The 22,229-nt window shown below is 35.0% G+C and overlaps 2 protein-coding genes across 2 annotated transcripts; both read right to left on the reverse strand.

Moving 5' to 3' along the window:
- Positions 1-1,591: 1,591 nt before the first annotated feature.
- tmem147 (transmembrane protein 147) lies at positions 1,592-6,770 on the reverse strand. Its single transcript, XM_016458314.1, has 8 exons — positions 6,680-6,770; positions 5,648-5,742; positions 5,173-5,242; positions 5,014-5,079; positions 3,905-4,041; positions 3,643-3,727; positions 3,286-3,407; positions 1,592-2,073 (listed from the first exon to the last, which is right to left on the reverse strand). The coding sequence occupies exons 2-8, from the start codon at positions 5,722-5,724 to the stop codon at positions 1,953-1,955; spliced, it is 678 nt and encodes a 225-aa protein (XP_016313800.1). The 5' UTR covers positions 5,725-5,742; positions 6,680-6,770; the 3' UTR covers positions 1,592-1,952.
- A 1,563-nt stretch (positions 6,771-8,333) lies between these two features.
- LOC107666830 (glyceraldehyde-3-phosphate dehydrogenase 2) lies at positions 8,334-20,565 on the reverse strand. The gene is made up of 11 exons (XM_016458313.1): positions 20,495-20,565; positions 14,129-14,188; positions 12,949-13,045; positions 12,328-12,434; positions 11,646-11,736; positions 11,436-11,554; positions 11,224-11,305; positions 10,348-10,499; positions 10,104-10,266; positions 9,899-9,996; positions 8,334-8,596 (listed from the first exon to the last, which is right to left on the reverse strand). The coding sequence occupies exons 2-11, from the start codon at positions 14,155-14,157 to the stop codon at positions 8,527-8,529; spliced, it is 1,008 nt and encodes a 335-aa protein (XP_016313799.1). The 5' UTR covers positions 14,158-14,188; positions 20,495-20,565; the 3' UTR covers positions 8,334-8,526.
- Positions 20,566-22,229: the final 1,664 nt, after the last annotated feature.

The following is a 22,229-nucleotide window of genomic DNA, read 5'->3' on the forward strand; positions in this document are numbered from 1 at the left end:
TACTGTCAGACTCTGGGCCAGGTTTTGTGTGTGTCTTTGCTCCCTATGTGCTCCGTCATCCAGTTTCTCTGTCTCATGTTTTGAATTCATTGTTCCCAGGTGTTTCCTATGTTGATTGTCTCATTAGTTCCAGGTGTCCCTTGTCTTCCCCTCATCAGTTCCTGTGTATTTAAAGTGTGTTCTAGTTCTCGTCCTTGGTCAGTCGTTGAATGTCATCCTGATGTGTCGAGTCCTGTGATCCCCAGCCTTTGTTAATAAAACCCTTTTGATTTATTCTACTCCGTGTCTCCTCGCTCCTTCGTTCCCGTGTTCCTCGTGTGTGTGAGCCGTGACAATTAACCTGTTTATTATTATTTTTTAATTTATTAATATAATAATTTTTCAAAACCCATATGTAACCATTCTTGTTCCTTACGTTCCCAGCAGATTTATTAGTTTTAATGTGCCAGGAATGTGAAGCTCGGCTGAACTGAAATAGCAGGACAATAGTTGTGCTGTTAAAGGATTAATAGGCAACACTTTACAATAAGGGCTCATTTGTTAAAGGAATAGTTAATAAAGTTACATTAGTCAGAGGAATAGTTCAACCTAATATTAAATTAGCAAAAAATGGCCCTCAGGCCATCCAAGATGGAGATGAGTTTGTTTCTTCATTAGAACAGATTTTGAGAAATTCAGCATTACATTACTTGCTCACCAATGGATCCTCTGCAGTGAATGGGGGCCGTCAGAATGTTAACAATGCTTGATCTGTGTATATTTTTCTCCTGATTCAGACAAGATGACTTTTTCATTGGAGAAAGCAATTTTATGATAGAGGATTCTTATTTTAGCCAGAAACAATGGTTTATAGTTAATTTGTTTGTATTTGTTTACTAGAAACACAGCTTTTTGCTTCACAAGCTTATTGTGATGTTTTTTTCAGCTGTCTGGACTCTCATTCTGACGGCACCCATTCACTGCAGAGGATCCACTGATGAGCAAATGAGGTAATGCTAAATTTCTCAAAATATGTTCTTATGAAGAAATTCATTTACATCTCGGATGACCTGAGGATAAGCATATTTTCAGCAAGTATTTTAGCAAGGTGAACTATTCCTTTAATGCATTAGTAAACATGAACCTATAACATGAACCAGCATTTATTAACCTTTATGTTAGTTAATAAAAAAATACAATTGCTTGTTCATGTCAGTACACAGTAACAGATACAACTTTTCTTTTTAAAACATATTAATAAATGTATTAATAAATGCTGTAGAACTATTTTTATTGTTTGTTCATATTTACTAATATAGCTAACTAAAGTTCACAAATCATACATCTTTGTAAAGTGTTACCAATTACATTATTGTAGTTTGTTTCTAGAAAATGTAAAAAAAAAAAAAAAAAAAAAAAAAAAAAAAAAAAGGTTGTATGGTAAACATTTGTTAAACTTACTCTGGACATGTTCTCAACTAACTAACTAACTAAATACATAAATAAACACATTTTTGTAAAGAAATGGCATAGCAATAATTACATTTAACGAATGATTAATTAATAATTTAATAATAAAAAAAAAATATATATATATATATATATGCTGGGTTTGGTTTGCTCATATTTTATGATAACTAAAATCTACCACTAATACAAAAACTGCAAATTATTTTTGTCCCATGTGGCCTTTATTAATAAATCAGTTTGTCGTTAAGAAGGTTTTTCTTTGAGTAAGTATCACCATAACTGGTTTCTCTCCCAAAACTGTCCAAGTATTCCTTCATATTGTAGTCAAATGTATATTTAATTAATTAAATAAAGTATAAACACATGTTCACTAATAACAGTTATACTCTCACGGTCTCTTTGTAGCAGATACAAAAGCCAACAGTATTCAAAGCAGGAATGTGGATCAGCTCTTCAAATACTTGAAATGCCTCTTGAGTGGAGACGCTGTACAGTATAAGGGTTTAGTTGCTGTGAACGAGTGTGACGAATAGGAAGAGTGAACATAGGGAGATGGCACCAGTGAGCACGGCCTTCACTAGGAGAGCTGTCCAGCTGCCCAGGAGGAAAACATGAACAAACAGCCTGGAGGAGACACACAAACATGGAAATAAACAGTTATGTGCAGTGAAAAGTCAAAACAAAGAGCATAAGATTTCTTTAAAAGGACACGCAGTGATTTCATACGGAAAAGTATATCAACATATTACACTTATTATTTCTGGAGTTTCATATGCGTGAAACACCCGGAGGACCTAATACACAACACTAGTGCTGTAAATTGCATCTGAATTTTCCTGCAAAACTGAATTAAAAATGTGAAATTAATGCAAGATGCTTACATGCAAGATGAAAATGTTATTTGACAACTTGGCATACTACTGTATTAAATATTTTATGCTGTGTAATGCATTCCACATGCTATTAAAAAAAACAAAAACAAAAAAACAGTAAGCAGCATACAGTGCATACTGTGTGATATTTAGTAAATAATAAGCTAGCATTTAATTCCAAACAGCCAGAAACTACATTTGCAATGGTAATAAAATCTAACTTAAGGCAACACTGCCATCTAGAGGAGAGACGAACAAGTGCATCAGCTCTACAGTATTAAACTGTACTGTATTAAACAAGCATTTTTCAATGCATTGTGACAAATACAATTAAATGAATAAAAAAGCCTATAATTATTATACAAACTGAACATCTAATTGACTTCTATTTACAAGTTAAATCAAATGCTGTTTGGAGATTAATGTAAGTAGATACAGAATTGAACTGATACAGAAATGCTGTCCAATATTGAAAATTAGAAATAGTTATTTTTATGCCACAGCCAAAAATGGATATAACAGCTGATATTGTGAATCAAAGCTGTTTGAAATATTCATTCATACAGGGAAAATAAGCATTAAAATGTAATAAATGTACATAAGGTATATTTTTTGAATGTACTTTTTTTTAATCTTCTGTAGTTAAACAGCAAACTAAGTGAATAGGAAAAATTAAGCACCAATACTATCCTCATCCAATATTTGTCTAAACAGACTGATGCCACCTTTAAAAAAAAAAGCAAATAATGGTCAATATCAATTTGTTCAAAATATATTGTGAATCCTTACTCAAATGTAATTATTTTCATAAATCATAAACCCTGTTTACTAGAAATGTGCTACAAATTTGAATACATCTTAATTTTGAATTTTGACTAAAAAATAATGCTCTGTTGTAATACCTTAGATGAAAAATTGTGCCAAAAGTAGTTTTAAGCTAAACAAGTATTGCTGTGATACTCACTCCATAAGAAAGCCCTTATAAACACACAATCCCAGCAGGATGGTAACAGGGAGCCGGAAGCTTTTGGGAAGGTCGTATCGAGTGAACATCCATACTACTGCTGCCATAGCAATATAATGTACCTAATATGATTTAAAAAAAAAAAAAGTTTAGGTACAGAATAAAGCAACAGAACTGAGTAAATCGCACTTACAAAATTGTGTCCCAATATATATACATATCACATTTAATATTATAAAACAATGAGTAGAAAAGCTCTGTTACAGTAAAGTAAATAAATAAATACATATATTTGTGATACTGGATTTTTGATGCATGCAAACAAAAACTACAGCACAAAGAAAGCACGTATCTTACCAGACTGATGTTGGAATCAAAGCTCATTTGAATGTATTTCCAGTCAAACTCAATGCCACGAGCTCCCACCCATAACGGAATACATCTGTTTAGAATAAACAGATCTTTTTTTTTTTTCAGTACTGATCTTTTCTCAAACTTGGACTCCAAAATCTTGAACAAAAGTGCATAACCAAACCATACACATTAATTTCTACTTGTTACTGCCAGTGAAAATCTGTCATGTGCTTTGATAGCGTATCTCTCAGGATGATCAGAATACCTTGACATGATTAGCTCGGCTGTAGCCCAGCCCATAGCTGCCACCATGATCTTATATTCACCCTTCCCAGCATTCCTGGACATAACCAGATGAAGACCTAGAAGATCAGCCATGTCCACTGTGGCCTTCATGAACTCCTAGGGTTAACAGGACATGAATGAATGACGTTATCATGATTATTTGCACGGATGTCAGCATGAATGAAATAATAACGTGTGAACAAGTTGTGAGCACAAAGCCTTAAATGAAGTGTTCACCCAAAAATATGCATTTGCTGACAATGTGCTCACTCTGTTTCTTCATCCCAACAGATTTGGAGAAATGTAGCTTTACATCACTTGTTCACCAGTGGATCCTCTGCAGTGAATGGGTGCCGTCAGAATGAGAGTCCAAACAGCTGATAAAAGACATCACAATAATCCACACCACTCCAGTTCATCAATTGAAATGTTGTGAAGCAATAGGAGAATTTGTTAGAAACAAATCCATCAAGATGTTTTTAACTTCAAGCCGTTTCTTCCGCCTAAAACACAAGTCTTCTATCCATAATATCAATTTCTCCAGTGAAAAAGTTGTCTCGTCTTAATCAGGAGAGAAATCTGCACAGATCAAGCTCTAAACAAATATGTTGGTGGATTTTGATGTGAGAGAACAACAGGGCATGGAACTTTTCACTGGAGGAAGTGTTATTATGCTTTATGGACTCATATTTTGGTTTAAAGTTAAAAAATCTTAATGATGGATTTGTTTCTTAAAACATGCAGCTTTTCGCTTCACAAGACATTAATTGATGGACTGGAGATTTTACTTGTGGATTATTGTGATGTTTTTATCAGCTGTTTGAACTCTCATTCTGACGGCACCCATTCACTGCAGAGGATCCATTGGTGAGCAAGTGATGCTTAATTTCTCCAAATCTGTTCTGATGAAGAAACAAATTTCTCTACATCTTGAAAGCCCTGAGGCTGAGCATATTTTCAGCAATTTTCTTTTTCTGAGTGAACTATTCCTTTAATTTGCCTTGTAATATTTCGAATCAAAGTTATCTATATAAATGCATTATGAAAAGCTTAAAGATGAATAAAAAGAGTGGCACATTCACTGCTCACCCCAACAAAATCATACACGCCAGCTCCTCCCTCCCAGGTGGGGAAAAATGTGGCAAGAAACAGCATCTGAAAGTGATATCACACATTTACAGAAAATCTCATAATATTCTATCTTCAAACATTAGAAACATCTTTGTGAGGACCAAAGGGTTCAGTCACCTTGCACAGCTGCACAAAGAGGTAGGTAGCACCTGCTTGGACACATCTCCAAAATGCATTATATTCAGACCTGGCAATAAACAAAAGTGTGAAGATTAGAACAGGGATCACAGCTAGAAAGAACATTTTGATCTTTGTAGCATACATCAACAACTGAAAACTGTTGGATGATTGTACAAATTAATTAACATTTGAATTAAAGGGGAGAACCAAATATATATAAAATAAATTATTTATTGACCATGCCTCATATTGAACACATTTGTTATATATGCCATATAGCATATGACCTAAGAAGATTAATACTGTACACTGACATACTTCAGCATAAACAAACATCACATCTTAAATAATATATATACTGCAGCATATATTGAGCCAATAATATCTATAGAATTCCTACAATTTCTACAAAAAAAACTTAGCTAGATATATAATACTTCTAAGTATGAAAAAATATTGTCTAAATACTTACAATCCACTACATTTGTATGTAATGAAATACGGGAAATAGGCCAAGGAAAAACAATTTCCGAAATGAAAAAGCGTCATGGTAGAGCTCCTCAGATCCTGTTAATACAGAAAAAACACCACAGTCATTCTTGAGACATGGGACAAAACAGGTCCAGCAAGGGTAACTGCTATTAGGTTTAAAAATAAAAATATTTTCAATTTTAAATGTCATGAGGGATTAATAATAGACATACTCACTGTTTGTTTTAATACAGTAATTGACTGATTCAATGTTTGATAGTTAAAATGACTACAGATTCAGGTTTTCGTCACCTCCGTCAGATGTGTCACCTCCGTCAGTTGAATATTTTGATAATATTTCATTATGATATTTTATATTTGTTGTGGAATTGTCGGTCACATGTGAAAGTGTAATCTGTCTGCTAACACCAGAATGTGTTTTGAAATGTTAAAAACATCTTGAATGCTGTTAAAGATAAAGCTGAAATTATATTACACAGTCCAAGCTAAAAAAAAAAGCACATTTTGTTAAAAAAGAGAAAAGTTGGGAGGTTGTATCAAAGCATAGCTCAGTAGCTTAGTACATATAAGATACATAAATGATGCAAATGTAGTTTCATTTGTGTGAGTACAAGGTTTTATTTTTTCAATTTTGCACCCTGTTTTGTCCCACTTCTCAAGAATTCTTCTGGTCAGATATATTCTAAATTATCATAGTTAAACCAGCATATTTCAGAAGTTGGATATTCCTGGGATGACAAATGTATAATTTTTTATCTACACCAACTACACCAATTTAAAGTTATAGATATAATATATCGGTATACATGTTGACATTGTTTTGGTTTATTAAAACGTCAACATGTTAAAACACCACATCTACTAACGTTACATCGGTATCAGACAGCGTGTTAAATCGTGAGAAAATGCTCGACATATAATTGTTATACAACTTATTATAAAAGACATTTGTTTTTGGAACTAATTTAATACCTCTACCATCAATTAGTTAAAAGATCGACTGTTTTCTTACCAACAAAATCGCGAATTTAGAATGACAGGAGCAGGTCACATAATCCTGCGGTGCTTCACCGTTAAAGGTCCGAGCGGAAGCGCTCTCTATCTTACTGTAGTTCCGCGTCTCATTCTGAACATTAGAAACTACCTTGATACACAGCTGTTAAAATTGCTAGGTTTCATGCAATATACGCACTAATATGCGTACATATTGTGCATCCTTGCTATATATTGTGCAAAAAGCAGTATGTCAGATGAGTAGTCACGAAGTTCGTTCAGTTGAGTGAATCAGACTCGTTCACAAGGTATAGAATAATTATGAATGTGTAAACATTGCTGAACACCATAAACGATTAAATGACTGAAACTGAAATTATTTTTTATCCATAGCTTGACATCAGTCAATGCCAAAAATGATAAATCTGCTTTTTGTTTTCGTTTGTGCATTAAAAATGGAATACAGGTCAACGCATTCAAGTGTCTGCCTAAGTGCCTATATAATTTTATATTTATATAAAATTCAGGATATACCATAAGTCGTATAGTTTGTGCATCTGTTGCGTCATGCGCACGCCCCAAGGAGGTAAATTTGAGTTTCACAGAAAACAGTTAAAACTGCATTTTACTTTTAAGTATAGAAAACTCTCAAAAAACAAGATATATGAAAAAAGCTTGCATATAAGTTTTGTATCATATTTATATTACGTTTTGTATATACAGCAGGCTTTTATGGCTGATTTAATATGATATAGTAGCATTTTACTTTTAAGTATAGAAAACTCTCAAAAAACAAAAGATATATGAAAAAAGCTTGCATATAAGTTTTGTATCATATTTATATTACGTTTTGTATATACAGCAGGCTTTTATGACTGATTTAATATGATATAGTAAGAATATGGAGCTCATCTTGAAGAAAAAAATAAAACATTTTAACTTAATTTAGAGGCCCGAACTGAGCAAAAATGTGCAATTTTGTGCAGTTAATTATATGGACAAAAAGTAAGATGAAATTCTGATAGCTTGCATTGTAAATCAGTAAGATTTTATACAGTGTGATGCATATACATATCAGTTGTCACTCTATATGTCCTGATAGTATTTCTTATTATATTTACATGGATGGTTTTATTATCTGTATACTCTGTGGGGGGCAAAACATAAAATGCAATGAAACACGATTGACAGCTAAATAAATAATCATTCCTTCAAACCTTGTTTTATCATATTTGACTCTGATATCTGATATTTTATGATTTATTCTATTATTCTAAAAAAAGTAACCCTAAGTTGCTTCAGTCCAGTAAATGTTCATCTTGAAATGTTACTAACAATATAGTTATTCGACAGAAGATGAGTAGATTTTGTGCAACAGGTTTTTCCAGCAAAGGTTTAATCATGTTCATAATTTAGTCCTTAGAAATTCATTTATCAAATATAATACAGTAGGCTTCATAGGGTTAAACTATTACCATGATGTATCATGTATGTAAGTACACCTTATAATAGAGAGACAGAATAACTGGAACACATTTGTTTTTCCAAACACTTTAATTAGTTTCTTTTTAAACTGCATTACAGTAGCTTTTTACCGCATGTAACTTTATATCAGTTATTCTCTTTACACCAACATAATGTGATTACACCCAGAATGGCAACAACTACAGCAATGCCTGTGGAGTGACACTGACACAAATACAGTCAAAAGAAACTAACACGCACACACAGACGTCTACAGAGACAAACGCATCTCGTAGGTGGGAACAGGAATGCTAAGGCATGTCACTATGGCTTCAGCTATGAAATGAGTGCGTTGAAAAGAAGGAATGGTAGGGCCTTTCTGCTGTCGCAAAACTTGGTGAGTTACTCTTTGGAGTGCATGTACACTAACAGGTCAGCAACACGATGGCTGTAGCCAAATTCATTGTCATACCTGAGAGAAAGAAAAACAAAAGAAGATTAGAGCATTGCTTTTTCTGCTGCTAAGTTTTTTTTTTTTTTTTGCATAGGGTGACATAGCTTAAAAATCTTGATATTTTTCTGACAATTTACAATAAATGTACCATTTTTTATGCACTGTATTTTCCCTGAAAATATTTATCTTGACCTAACAGTAATTTCAACCAATATACAGTATATATAAACAATGAATGACTATAAACAGCAAATTTGATCAATATTTATTTTTTAATTATTTAGCTATTTCACTAAATGAACATTTATAGTTAATCAATAAAAATAAGGGAAAATATTTTTTAATTATTTTGTATTTATATGCACTAATATAACAATGAATGACTATAAACAGCAATTTTGATCAATATTTATTTTTTAATTATTTAGCTATTTCACTAAATGAACATTTATAGTTAATCAATAAAAATAAGGGAAAATATTTTTTTATTATTTTGTATTTATATGCACTAATATAACAATGAATGACTATAAACAGCAAATTTGATCAATATTTATTTTTTAATTATTTAGCTATTTCACTAAATGAACATTTATAGTTAATCAATAAAAATAAGGGAAAATATTTTTTTATTATTTTGTATTTATATGCACTAATATAACAATGAATGACTATAAACAGCAAATTTGATCAATATTTATTTTTTTACTAAAATAAAATCAGATTAATGTGATATGGGGGGAGTCATTTACAGAATTAAACTGAACTTTATTTCCACTAAATCTGAAAGTAAAGACACTATTAAAGCATCCGTCTTAACGCTCTCATACTTGTAATCTGTGAGAAATCTAGAATAAATGTGAAAATGCTGTCTTTAGAAGTTGAAATAATTGCAATATTCACAGTTAAGACTTAATTTTATATCACCAGCAAAAACACGGGAAATGTTTTGTGATTATTTGATCCAGTCCTTCCAAAAATCAAAGTTCTGTCATCATTTACTCACCCTCATGTTGTTTCAAACCTGTATGAGTTTTGTTCTGTATGCTGAACACAAAATAAGGTATTTTAAAGAATGCTGGTGACCAAACAATTTCAGGTCCCATTGACTTACATAGCATTTTCTGCCCATACTATGGAAATCAATGGGACCCATTTGGTAACCATTTGGTAACCAACATTCTTCAAAATATCTTCTTTTGTGTTCCATGGAATACAGAAATGCATACAGATTTGAAATGACATGAGGTGAGTAAATGATGACACAATTGTCATTTTTGGGTGGACCATCCCTTCAAATCATGTTGTTTTTGAGCTTACCAGGAGATGAGTTTGACAAAGTTGTCGTTGAGGGAGATGCCTGCACCAGCATCAAAGATTGAAGAGTGAGTGTCACCAATAAAGTCAGAAGAAACAACCTAAACAAAAACACAAATTAAATATGATTCCAATGTCTGTGCATTACTGTATATATGAAAATATGCATGTTGTGGAATTCTAAAAGAATTTTACTGCTAGCGCTTACGGAATCCTCTGTGTATCCCAAAATTCCCTTCATTGGTCCATGAGCGGCCTTCTTGACAGACTCCTTGATGTTAGCGTAGCTGGCGGGCCTTGAGAGGCGGCAGGTGAGGTCAACAACGGACACATCGGGGACTGGCACACGGAATGCCATACCAGTCAGCTTGCTACAAAACAAAGATAGATGGTAAACTTCTCCAGTCAACATCAAAATTGATCAGTTGTCTTTCGATCTGTCTTGCACTGACCCGTTAAGCTCAGGAATGACTTTGCCCACAGCCTTGGCAGCACCAGTGGAAGCAGGGATGATGTTCTGGTGGGCGCCGCGTCCATCGCGCCAGGCCTTGGCAGAGGGGCCGTCCACTGTCTTCTGTGTGGCGGTGTAGGCATGGACTGTGGTCTGTGAAGAGGTACAGAAAATAATTTTTACGATTTTTCCAGTCTGTTATGTTTTTGAAAGAAGTCTATTATGCTCAACAAGGCTAGCTTTCAAGAATCAAGTTTTCTACTTGAATATGTTTTAAAAAGTAATTTATTCCTATGATGCAAAGCTGTATTTTCAGCATCATTACTCCAGTCTTCAGTGTCACATGATCACTCAGAAATCATTCTAATGTGCTGATTTGGTGCCCAAGAAAAATTTGCTATTATTATCAATATTGAAAACAGTTGTGCTGCTTAATATTTTTGTGGAAACTATGATAAATTTTTTTAAGATTCTGTGATGATTCTAAAGTTAAAAATAACTGCATTTATTTGAAGTAGAAATCTTTAGTAACATTATAAATATATTGTCACTTTTTATCAATTTTGAGACTTGTATTCAACATCCTTACTGAATAAACATATTATTTCTTTAAAAATATTTTTTTGAACACGAGTGCTACATTTTAATTACATTTAAGTAAATCGGCAGGATTTTAAGTCCAAACGTGACTTTCACACATCATGTTGCCCATTATAACTGTTGTTTCAATGATGTCATGCTTTTTGGTTTCCTTTCAGCCTTTATTTCTAAGAAGCAGATGTTAAATGTTTGTCTTAGTTTAAAAGTGTCAAAATGATTTTTTGACCCAATTGAGCATATATAAGTAGGACTCATGTCACGCCAGGCATCAACTTACCATGAGGGCCTCCTCAATACCAAAGTTATCATGAATAACTTTAGCCAGGGGAGCCAAGCAGTTAGTGGTGCAGGATGCATTGCTGTCATGTTTTCAACAAAAACACACATTAATATGCTTATCTCCTAATGTTGCACAGGTCAGTTACTTTCACATGCATGCATTAAATATTTCATTTGCTTACTGATATGCATTAGACTTGGTTTGCTCACCTGACAATGGTCATGCTGGAGGGGTCATACTTGTCCTGGTTGACTCCCATCACAAACATGGGAGCATCGGGTGATGGGGCGGACACAACCACACGCTTGGCGCCACCCTGGATGTGAGCCTATGTGGACGAATTTCACAAATTATTAGTATTATAATAATATTTGATGCTATATATTTACACTCCAGATGCCTCTGAGGTGCAGACTTACTGAGGCCTTCTCAATGCTGAGGAAGACTCCGGTAGACTCGACTACATACAGGGCACCAGCATCGCCCCATGGGATCTCAGCAGGCTTCATACTAAGTGCAAGAGAGAAAAAGAATTAGCACAACACTACAGGCTATGTTTGAAACTCCTTACACCATTTCTACAGTATCTTTTTCTGTACACATAAAATAACCTTATTAATTGCCAAAACAGTACTGTATCATACAATGCAGTGCACATTGAACCAATGAACCAGTGAAGAACCAATAAAGAACCTTGACCTTCTACTTCCAGTGTGATGATTGAACCAGAAACAATATCAGTCAATATAACTGCAAATGTTTAACATCTTTTCAGTGGTTCATTGTTTAACTGGCTAAACAAATTTTCTAAAACTGGATTAAAAATACCAACTATCCGTATTTTTTTCTCAGTTGATAACAGAAAGCTACTTTGAATTAAACATGCAATATTGTTTACAATATTTTTTCAAAAATAGTGCTATATACTGTAGTGCTATATAAATAGTAGGCCTATATACTGTGCAGTATGATGTACAAATCTTCCTAATTTGACAGCGTTTACTATTAATTTAAACATGTTTGCAGTCTATGTGTCAAGGTTGGAGTTATATCCTAACAGAGAGATGTTCCTGATGGCCAACTATGATATATAAAACCAACCTCTGGAACACAGAGATGGCTTGACCATCAACGATCAGTTTTCCATCCTCTTGGTGCACATCTCCCTTGTAGCGGCCGTGAGTGGAGTCATACTTGAACATGTAGACCTGTTAAGCAAGATAAATGATTTCAAGTTTGAGATTACTAGATTAGGATTCATTTTATAGAAATAGGACACACAGAAAAAATATATATTTGTAAGCTTGAAATGTATATTTAAAAAATAATTAGAAAAACAAGAGATTTGTGAAATCAATAGAAAGGAAAATAATTTCAGCACCATACATTTTATTACAAATATATTTGGATTTTTATATATATTTATAATTTTTTATATTTTTATTTTTTTTTACTTGTGGTGTGTACCATTGAATGGTGCACAATAGGACCAGAAATATGCATTAAGAATTGATATAGTGCTAATTCTATTTTTACTTTAGGCATGGATGCTAAAAGAAATGCTGTCAAATTCACAGGGAAAGCTGCATGTTTGAAAGCTTCTAAAATCTCATGCTAAAAACACTTTATGCAGTGCAGAGCTATAGACCTTTATGTTAGTTTAACATGGCTGCTGCTTTATACAATGCCAAGAATCATAATTTCTGCTTCAGTGAATCTCACCATGTACTGCAGGTCGATGAAGGGGTCGTTGATGGCGGTGACTTTAATTCCCTTCTGCAGGCAGGCCCTGAGGACCAGACGGCCAATGCGGCCAAATCTACACAAACACACGGCGAAGTTATTTAAGATGTTTCATAATGACACAATCTGTCTTGTATCTGTTACTTTGAAAGATGCATCTCATTCTCCTGTATCTGTCTGCCTGCAGGGAACACGATGGAAAATTCCACTGAAGGACCGTGTGATTTCATTGGGCGAAACAAGGGAATATCTACATGTTTTTATTAAATATGCCAGCATATGAAAGGTAAAGTGAATAATTCATGTTTGTCAGTTGATATCTGATTGGTAGGACACATTGCCTGAAAGACTACGCAGCAGGAGTGTGTGTACGTGCTTATGTGGATGGAGGCTTAAGCTCATCCTGGGTAATCCTGTTCTTGTAATCATTCTGAATCAGGCTATTTGCTCTCTCTCTTTCTCTCTCTCTCGCTCTGTTTATCTGCATTTTACAATCTCTATTTATGGAATTATTAGCTCTGTCCCAAAACCTAGTGAGCTGCCTTGCTGTTTACTGCCTCTAAATAAATCTAAAGGAAAAAGAAAATCAGACCAACTTTAAATGTTCTTCATAGTACACAACTTAACGTACAAAGCACTGTCAATGTCAATTTTTTAATTAGATTTAACTGTTTATAGTTAACTATCGATATTATCATTATCAAAGATGATCAGATTATTATCCTTTTACCTAAAATATATACTTGAATTGAATTCCCCCTGTGATTTTAAGATAATATTTAATAACACTTTTGGATGTTTACAGTTCTCTCTGATGTTGGTTAATGGTCACATGACAAGCAGGTGAAGAAATATGTTTTTTAAAATTGTTTACTTTATTTTGTTCATTACTCATTTATTATTCATTTTTATGATTTAATAATACATTATTAGTTTTCATCAACTCGTTCATTTAGAATTGATCTTGATCTTGCTTCGTCCACCATCTATACCACTGTTTATTTGGTATAGTACAATTTTTAGGTGGTTCACTATATTTTGGAACAGATCCTTCGTCAAAAATAGACACAAGTTTTGCATTTGGTATTTTAAATTTTGTGATCTTGTTTAATCATATATTAAAGCCTTAAACATCGTGAGAGTTCAGATGTAAACTCACCCATTGATTCCAACGCAAAGCTCAGACATTATTGCAAGAGTATGGATTGTGGTCCTGAACCTGAAATAAGAGAAGACAAAAACAAAGCAGGCTTTTAGAACAATTGCATCAACGTATAACTTTATAATAGCGTTAGTTCTACTGCTGTTTTGAACCCAGTGTTTAATAATGTTGTAGCTGTTTTTGCAGAAGAATTTTTAATTTTATCTTGTGAAATAATAGCATTAGTGTGGTATAGATTAAATGTTATTTTCTTAGATTTCTGTGATTTCGATTATACCGCCCTCCCTCACTAGCAGCTCAGTTGTTTGTCTAAACACGTTTGACTGAACTTCATGAACTTTCTCTGAGCCAGTGTGGTGTTTTGGATGGTGGGTGGAGGCTTGAACTGTTCTCTAGTTTTTATTGTTCTTGGGTCCATTAGCATGCTGTCTGGGAAATTTCCAAACCTCGGCCTCACTGGACCTGCATACTTTATTAGCCCGGCAGAGCAGAAGATCTATTGTGTTAAGACATGTCTTTTATTCTCCTCTCTTCATGCAGAACAGGGGCAGCAAGTCATGCACTTAACAATTTGTCCTTAAACTTCCTTGTGCACACAGGAAGTTGCTGAAATATTGGCAATGTGTGTGCATTGCCAAACAGTCTTCACCGTGGGCTTCAATATGGAACAAGTTGTCACATGCCTAACATCGTTTGCAGTTTTCTCTATTATCAGAGTGCCACGGTGTGTGAGGATGGGTCTTATGTAACATGAGCCTGACAATTGGACCAGAGTCAAATATTTGTACATTATGCCATATATGGCTAACGCCTGAGAAGTATAAAAGGGAAGAGGAGGATGTTGAACTGCAGCTGGAAACGGATACATGTGCACATGAAACAGGGGGATGTGTCTCACTCATTGAAATTACAATGCAAAAAGTTAACCAATTTAAATTCAGTTAAAAGTGTATTAATAGATTTCAGTTGATTTAGTTCTGCCTTTAATACAAGCTGGCAGTCTAAATCAGTTTAGACTTTAGAAACGTTTAGAATAAGATGATTCCTGCTGTCGCTCTTTTTACAGCTAGACGTAAAGTAACAACATCCCTGTGATTTTACCGTAGTATTTAAAACACTATACGAGACTGTGTATGAAATAACTCAAGGGAGTGGCTCTAATGCATTATACTTTGTTTGACATTTTAAGACATAAACACATTTTAGCTAACAGAGTTATAATGTTGATATTTGTAGTCACAACAAAATATAGCCCTCTAAAAGCCCATAGATGTGGCTAGTTGACAGAGAACGTCCCATGATCTGTTGGGTTTTAGTGAGCTATGGTTTGTTTTGAGTCCACATGTTTATACTTTCATCAAGGCAAGTAGTGCATACGGTCATTAACGAGACAAATGAACAGGTTTTCCATAGACACCATTGATTGGACCTCATCTGCCACTTCTGTCTCTGTGCACCACTGAAATGGCCAAAAATGACCTTCACGGTCTGCTTGAAAAGATGGTCTAGGCAGGGTTATTCTAGTAAACAAAAAAAAAAAAGAAAAAAAAAAAAAGGGTTTTTTGAAATAAAATAAGCGTTAACTGTAATAAAATATATATATAAAAAAATTAAATATATTTTATTTCAGCTGGTTTCCAATGCAACATTTATCATTTTCATTTAGTGTAAATTGATGTATTAGAACAACTTAAAATTACAAAAACTAAAACCTATATAGATATATTAAATTAAAAACAACCCAAAACTGATAAAAATGACAAAATCACAACAAAAATACTAAAACCCAAACTAACCCCAACTATTAAAATGAAAATCAGAAATGAGAAATTCCAAATATTAATAAAAACTAGAACAGAATCACAATTATACTAAAATATCACTGGGTATGGGATATGGTTAATGTGAACTCTGTTACAGTTTGCAAATGGATATGAAATAAATCTTGTCCTAAATTGCAGAATTTGGAAAATTGGCTTATTATTAGGCAGAACATGCAAATGCTGTTCTGTGCATTTCATTTCTTAGTTTCATTGCTAAATCCAAATTGGCAGATGGCTGAGATTATGAGGTTATGCCCTAGAGTTGGACACAACGGCAGCAGATTTTATAGGGAGGAGCGCTTGGGAAGTTTTTCATTAGCGTTTTATTTTCCAGGCGTTGAACGATCCCTTTTCCAATGGCAATGGCAGTTTCAACGAATACTGAAAAATCACCCTCAAGCTCAGAATACAGCAACCAATCAATGCCGATCAACCTAAAATGAGTTCAAATGCCTGTCTGTAACAAAGGAAACCATCTCACTCAGATGGATCAAAATCAGTTCGGTTAGTGTAAACACGCTTTGAAATAACAATCAGCTGCTTTTTGACATTTCCTTATTTGTATAATGTTGGCTGTACAGTACAAGATGAGCGCTGACCCTGAACTCAAATGCAAGCTAATGCACCACAACCACTGGCCCACATCACCAGACTGGATGAAATCAGGTCGTTTTTGCTCAAGGGCAATGCGAAAAGAGATGAAGGTTGTGGTCCATGTAGAAAATAAGGCTACTTATTTTAATGCCAATGTACATGTCAAGATTTCATAAAATTCAGCTTTTAAAAATTATTTAATCTTTTGATTTTTGTTCACTGTGTTTGGTTCGGCCATACTGGATGTTCAAGGGCAAATCTAGATGAGGTCTCGACTCCATCTATACCAAGCAAATGGGAAAGTACTAGCAATTGCATTTGCAATGTTACATAATCAAGAAACATTTGATTTTGTCAGTGATGATGAATGAAGGAAGCTCAGATTTTCACAGCATGCATAAAGACAGACCGTCCTTGCAGCTGGTGATGTGTAACTGAAGACTGTAATCTCCTAATCGGCCCATGTGTGTGTGAACCATGTACTGCCCCTACCCTGCCTGAGTAATCCTAATCCAAGTCCCCAGTCTTGTTAAGGACTACCAGAATGCACTACACGTGAAATGACAGATCGCAGATTCCGCTTGAAGCTAAAACGGCTGCATTTTGTATATGCAGGTGCTGCTGGTGCAGAAATGATTTAATATTTTGCAAACACTATCTAACAAAGCGGCTGCTGATTAATTTAGAAATGAAGCTTATGGATGCATGGAGGTGAAGCAAAGAATTAATCAACAGATGAAATTTAGCTGTAAGCCTTAAAAGCCAAACGATCTGATGAAATTGCAGAGGATGATCACATGACGTTGACAAGGTCATTCAGTGCAGGAAAACAGTGGCCGTGTCAGCACCTTTGGTTTCCCTTCCTCTCCTCTGACTTCTTTTCTTTTCTGAGTCTTTTATTTATTTATTTTTAACTATGCATTTTTGTTGGACAACGAAAAACGACAACGAAAACTTGGACAACGAAAAGAACAGTGGAACAGAGTCAGAGAGAACTGGTTTCCTGCCAAAAGCCTGCTGTCTCCAATTAGACCTGGATCAAATGACACACACACACCTCTGAACTGACCCTAAATTCAATTCCCCTACTGTTCTGTTTAGCGTCTCTCAGTCTTAGCAACACTGTCACATGCATATCATGTGTAACATGACATTACACATTAAATGCTAATTTTCAAATCATATTTTTCATAATTAATTCTAGCTCCATAATCTGATTGGATAATATGCACACACCTGTGATCACGCATCAACAGAGAACAGTCAAGTAAAAATGCCATTAATTTTCTCCATAGAAAAATGTGTAAATCGAATAGACAGACCTTCTATGGAGCTTTGAGACTGTTAAAACTCAGCATGAAATGTATTTGATTTTGTCCTATTAATTTTGAATCAAAATGTATCTTTAATCAAAATAACTCTTGCAGTCACGACTTTAAGTGAAGGTATTTCCTTGTGTAGAAGCCACAAATCTGTGTGACTTCAATTTAATAAAAAAAAAAAAATTGTTTAATTGCTAAATTCCTGGAAGAACTACACTACCCATAATGCTCCTACCAACAGTATATGGCCAACAGTATATACTACAGTTTAACCACGTTATTTGGCTGATTAACTGTTTATTGTGCCTATTATTATTTTTTATATTATTATATAAATTAATCATATTATTTATTTATGTTTTTATCATGTTGTTCCAGTCTCTCTGTATTGAAAATTGTATGCAAGCAGCCATGTCCTCACACCAAAAACACCCAATGTGACAGAACAAGGACAGACAGATGGGCATAACCAGGACAGTTTTCCTGGGACACGCAAACAGTCATTTGAGTGGAAAATATCTAATGCTGTGTGGCATAAAATAAAACAGGAACTTCATCAGTGTCACTTTGCAAAAAAATAGCTTGCAACTACCAATTGATTATGGACCTTTTTTATCATTAAAATAATTAATATCAAGTAGAGAAGTGTTGTACTGAGGGTTTGCCTATAAGGTATCATGAGGAAGTGCTGTGTCATTCCAGCCAGACAATAGCAGCGGGAGAAAGCAAGTTTTTAGAGAACGGATAAGCACTTTAGTGCAACACATAAATGTCTAACATTAGGACCATTATTTGTGTGCCAACGGTCACATTTGGTTTCAGTGGCAGTGCAATAGGTATGATGTAAGAAAATTAAATTAACCCACACTGCAACCCACTGTTCCCATTCTTGGCTCCGTTAAAGGACATGTTTGAGAAGGGAATGGTATTTTAACTGTAAAAATTATTCCTCCAAGGGTGCGAATTACAGCCCAGAGAAAAAAAAACCCTCTCTACAATGGACAGACTGTATGACTGTAGCTAATTTCTGTATCATGAAACATGCAATATGCATGCAATTTTTTTTGATAATGCACAATTCAATTTTTGACTCTGTGAAATCAGTGCTCATTGTACAATAGCCTAAACTGCCTGTCATTTAGAGGCTTTTGATGATGCAGAAGCAAACCAACAAACATCACATGCTGTTTGTGATGTCATGATGCATAAATCAGCGCAACGGGCCATCAAACACCTTAACAATTTTATACTGGCTTCTTTTTTCGACTAACTCCACAGTAAGAACACCACATTTGTCTGGTGTAAGGTAACATCCACTATAAGTGACATTTAAACAGCCAGCTGAAGGCCCTTCTGGTTGCCAGTGGCAACTGCAGAGTCAGACTGCAGAAGGTCAGTGAAGGAGGGATGGAGATGCGGCCTGCATATCACTCCCTTGCATGCACATAAATAATATTTCAACCAACAGTCTTCAAATTACACTTATATATTAATGCCATTATTTATTTCAAATGATCACAGCATAATTGTTGTTAATAATGCATAACCTGCAGAAAAACACAAATCAGAACAAATCTGTTCAGGTGGGTCATTTGGTTGCATGAAAACCACCTTAAACCAGCTAAAACTGGTAAACCACTTCAGGCTGGTTTCATATGTTTTATTCAACGGGGAATTTGCAGGAAATGACATGATGCTCATGATACCCAAGGTTTTCAGATCTGAGTCATGTTCTCCACTGCAGCATGGAACACGAGTCCAGTCACGTACATGAGGGAGAAAATCTCCCATGATGCTCACCGTGTAACATGTGTCCTGTCCAAATTTATATTAAAATACAGATAGAAGCTCTGGCTTAGTCTATCCTAACCCTTTTCTCGTATAACGCATTCAAAACCTAAATGTTATGAGAAAGACATGTTGAATAAGCACAAGGAATTATATCATTTGACCTTGACAGCTCGTTCGACCTTCATGATGCGAGTGATGCTTGACATTATTTCTGTTCATCTGCTTTTATATGCATTAGAGCGCAGACGGCTGCTTTTATGTTCAAAAAGGGGGAGTGTGTTCCTTCTTCATTCGTTATTTGTCATTGTCAATACGTCGAATAAACATATTAACCATCTCACTAAAATAGGTACTCCAAATATGCGCTCAAACGACACACGGTCGAGTTTGGAGAAGTTATTTAAAAAAATAATTGATTAAATCATATTCCCTCCCCTCTTTCGCAGCATCTTAGCAGATGGTACATTCTGGAACGATATGACGCAATGAACCCATCGCGAGCGGCCCGCAAGGCACAACTCACCGCTCATTCTTCAACATTTTTATATAATAAAATACTAAAATGTCACGGGTGTGAAATTAATATTGTATATTCTATAATAAAGCATGTATATATTTGCATAAAGCGGCATGGGATGTATGAATGAACCACGCCTCCATATATTCGTGCATCACGCAGAAACTGACGGATTATATAACAACTTCCTTACAAACTCAACAAACAAATCCTGCAGAGCTAAACGTCGTCTTTAAAATGTTTAATATGTGTATGCCATTTTGCAGTCTGTGAATTCCACACAAAAATGATGTAAAGTCTATGAGGAAGAACTCACCTCCTTCAGTGATGCTGCTGCTGCGGCTTCTGCTCAGTTTTCGCGTAATGCTGCACCCTTTTATACTGGACACGTGCCACCGGGGCCTGTCACCCTGGCAACCTGACGTCATGTGACGTAGGATAATTTTAAAGAAGCGTATACGAGCTATCTATCACGAATGCTATGGAAACGCTGATGGGAGACTGGGTAAGACGATACTATACAAGGACATGGAGGGGAGATTTATAACATGACTGAAACAAGCGCAGTTCGGTGCTGTATAGATGTGCCAGACTTCCAAAATGCTAAATTAAACTCGAAAAGATGCATATCCTCCATGCAGAATTATGTTACCTGGGCATCTTATTATATTTGACCCTTCACAAGATAACCAGAGCCATTTAATTTAAGATTTCGCCTCTGAAAGTTGTTTTCTGTGTCAAAGCTCCTTGAAAGGATGCAAGGACAACGTGTCAAGATACAGATGCAGAATTAAATATCATACATTATGCTCAAAAGACACCTGATCACAACTGTTACCAGTGAATATAGGCTACACAAACCCTCGTTTTGGAGGCAACTTGATTCTAATTTTTCAAAGTATTGCTATTAAAAGTAACCAGTGTGCATTTATTTTTGCTTTATTATTTAATGTCCCCCATAGATACTGGGAAAAAGCACTGTGGTTATAATTGTGACTATGAAAAAAATCACGCACTTTGACTATAAATGACATGTAGTTCATTTAACAATCCAAAAATAATTTACACGTGCACACACCGCACGCATTTGGCATTAAATTCTTTAACATAAACCGCTTTCATAGCCTCCTATTGGATATTAAGGTGCACTATGAAAAAGCAGAAGTGAGTTCGCATGAATGTAACGTCAGGATGAGGAAAGTGTGGAATTCCGCACGCTGTTGCACGTGACCTGGCGAGCGGATGCAGATACGTGAGAGACGGCGCGTGCTGCAGAGACTGCGCAGAGAGAGGAGCGATGGGCGGGGTGTGCTCAGACATACACAGCAAAAATATCGAATTAAACATGTAAACTAAACATGAATGGTGCTCCAAATTGACCTATTACCGTATTTGAGCTTTTTCGTTTAAACAGAAGACCACTTGCGCCATTTTTCATATTAGAGCCAAGGAAACGACGCCTGTCTGTCACGGCGATACACACTGAGCACCCTCGTGTGATGTAAATATGTATGGCAAGCCGTTTTAACATTTAATCTATAAACCGCACTAGTATCTAATTTGACGTTAGTACTTATTTTTTAGATACTAGTATATTTTCCATTAAGTACTTGTACTTATTCATTAACTATAGTGCTTATTCTTTAGGTACTACCCAGCTAACAATTTTTGGTTCCCAGAACGTTATTTTTATGGTTTGTTTTTGGTTAGCCAGGAAAGTTTTCTTAACGTTCCCAGAATGTTCTTTTTTATGGTTTGCTTTTGGTTAGCCAGGAAAGTTTTCTTAACGTTCCCAGAATGTTAGTTTTTGGTTCCCAGAACATTATTCTAATGTTCCCAGAACGTTAGTTTTTGAAAGTTAATTTCAGGGCTCTGTATAGGTCACACATTAACATCTGCGACGTTTTCACTATCTTACGGTTTCAGTCAAGATAGTTTTACAGGGTTATAAAAATAACCTGAGAATAACCATAAGGGAACGTTTATAAGTTATTTTTAGGTTATTTAAAATTAATCACCATGCAACGTTCTGGGAACGTTATTTTATGGTT

Source organism: Sinocyclocheilus anshuiensis, unplaced genomic scaffold (assembly GCF_001515605.1).
Source record: "Sinocyclocheilus anshuiensis isolate Anshui unplaced genomic scaffold, SAMN03320099.WGS_v1.1 scaffold267, whole genome shotgun sequence".
In the NCBI taxonomy this organism is placed as follows: Eukaryota; Metazoa; Chordata; class Actinopteri; order Cypriniformes; family Cyprinidae; genus Sinocyclocheilus; species Sinocyclocheilus anshuiensis.

Excerpts from the sequence above, each read along its gene's own strand:
- tmem147 (XM_016458314.1), bottom strand. The coding sequence starts at position 5,724 with ATGACGCTTTTTCATTTCGGAAATTGTTTTTCCTTGGCCTATTTCCCG. Across the intron at positions 3,728-3,904 it reads GCCGAGCTAATCATGTCAAG|ATGTATTCCGTTATGGGTGG; the intron begins GTATTCTGATCA and ends TATTCTAAACAG. Across the intron at positions 3,408-3,642 it reads TTGATTCCAACATCAGTCTG|GTACATTATATTGCTATGGC; the intron begins GTAAGATACGTG and ends AAATCATATTAG.
- LOC107666830 (XM_016458313.1), bottom strand. The coding sequence starts at position 14,157 with ATGTCTGAGCTTTGCGTTGGAATCAATGG. Across the intron at positions 13,046-14,128 it reads CTTTGCGTTGGAATCAATGG|ATTTGGCCGCATTGGCCGTC; the intron begins GTGAGTTTACAT and ends GTGTTTGTGTAG. Across the intron at positions 9,997-10,103 it reads TGGGATACACAGAGGATTCC|GTTGTTTCTTCTGACTTTAT; the intron begins GTAAGCGCTAGC and ends GTTTTTGTTTAG.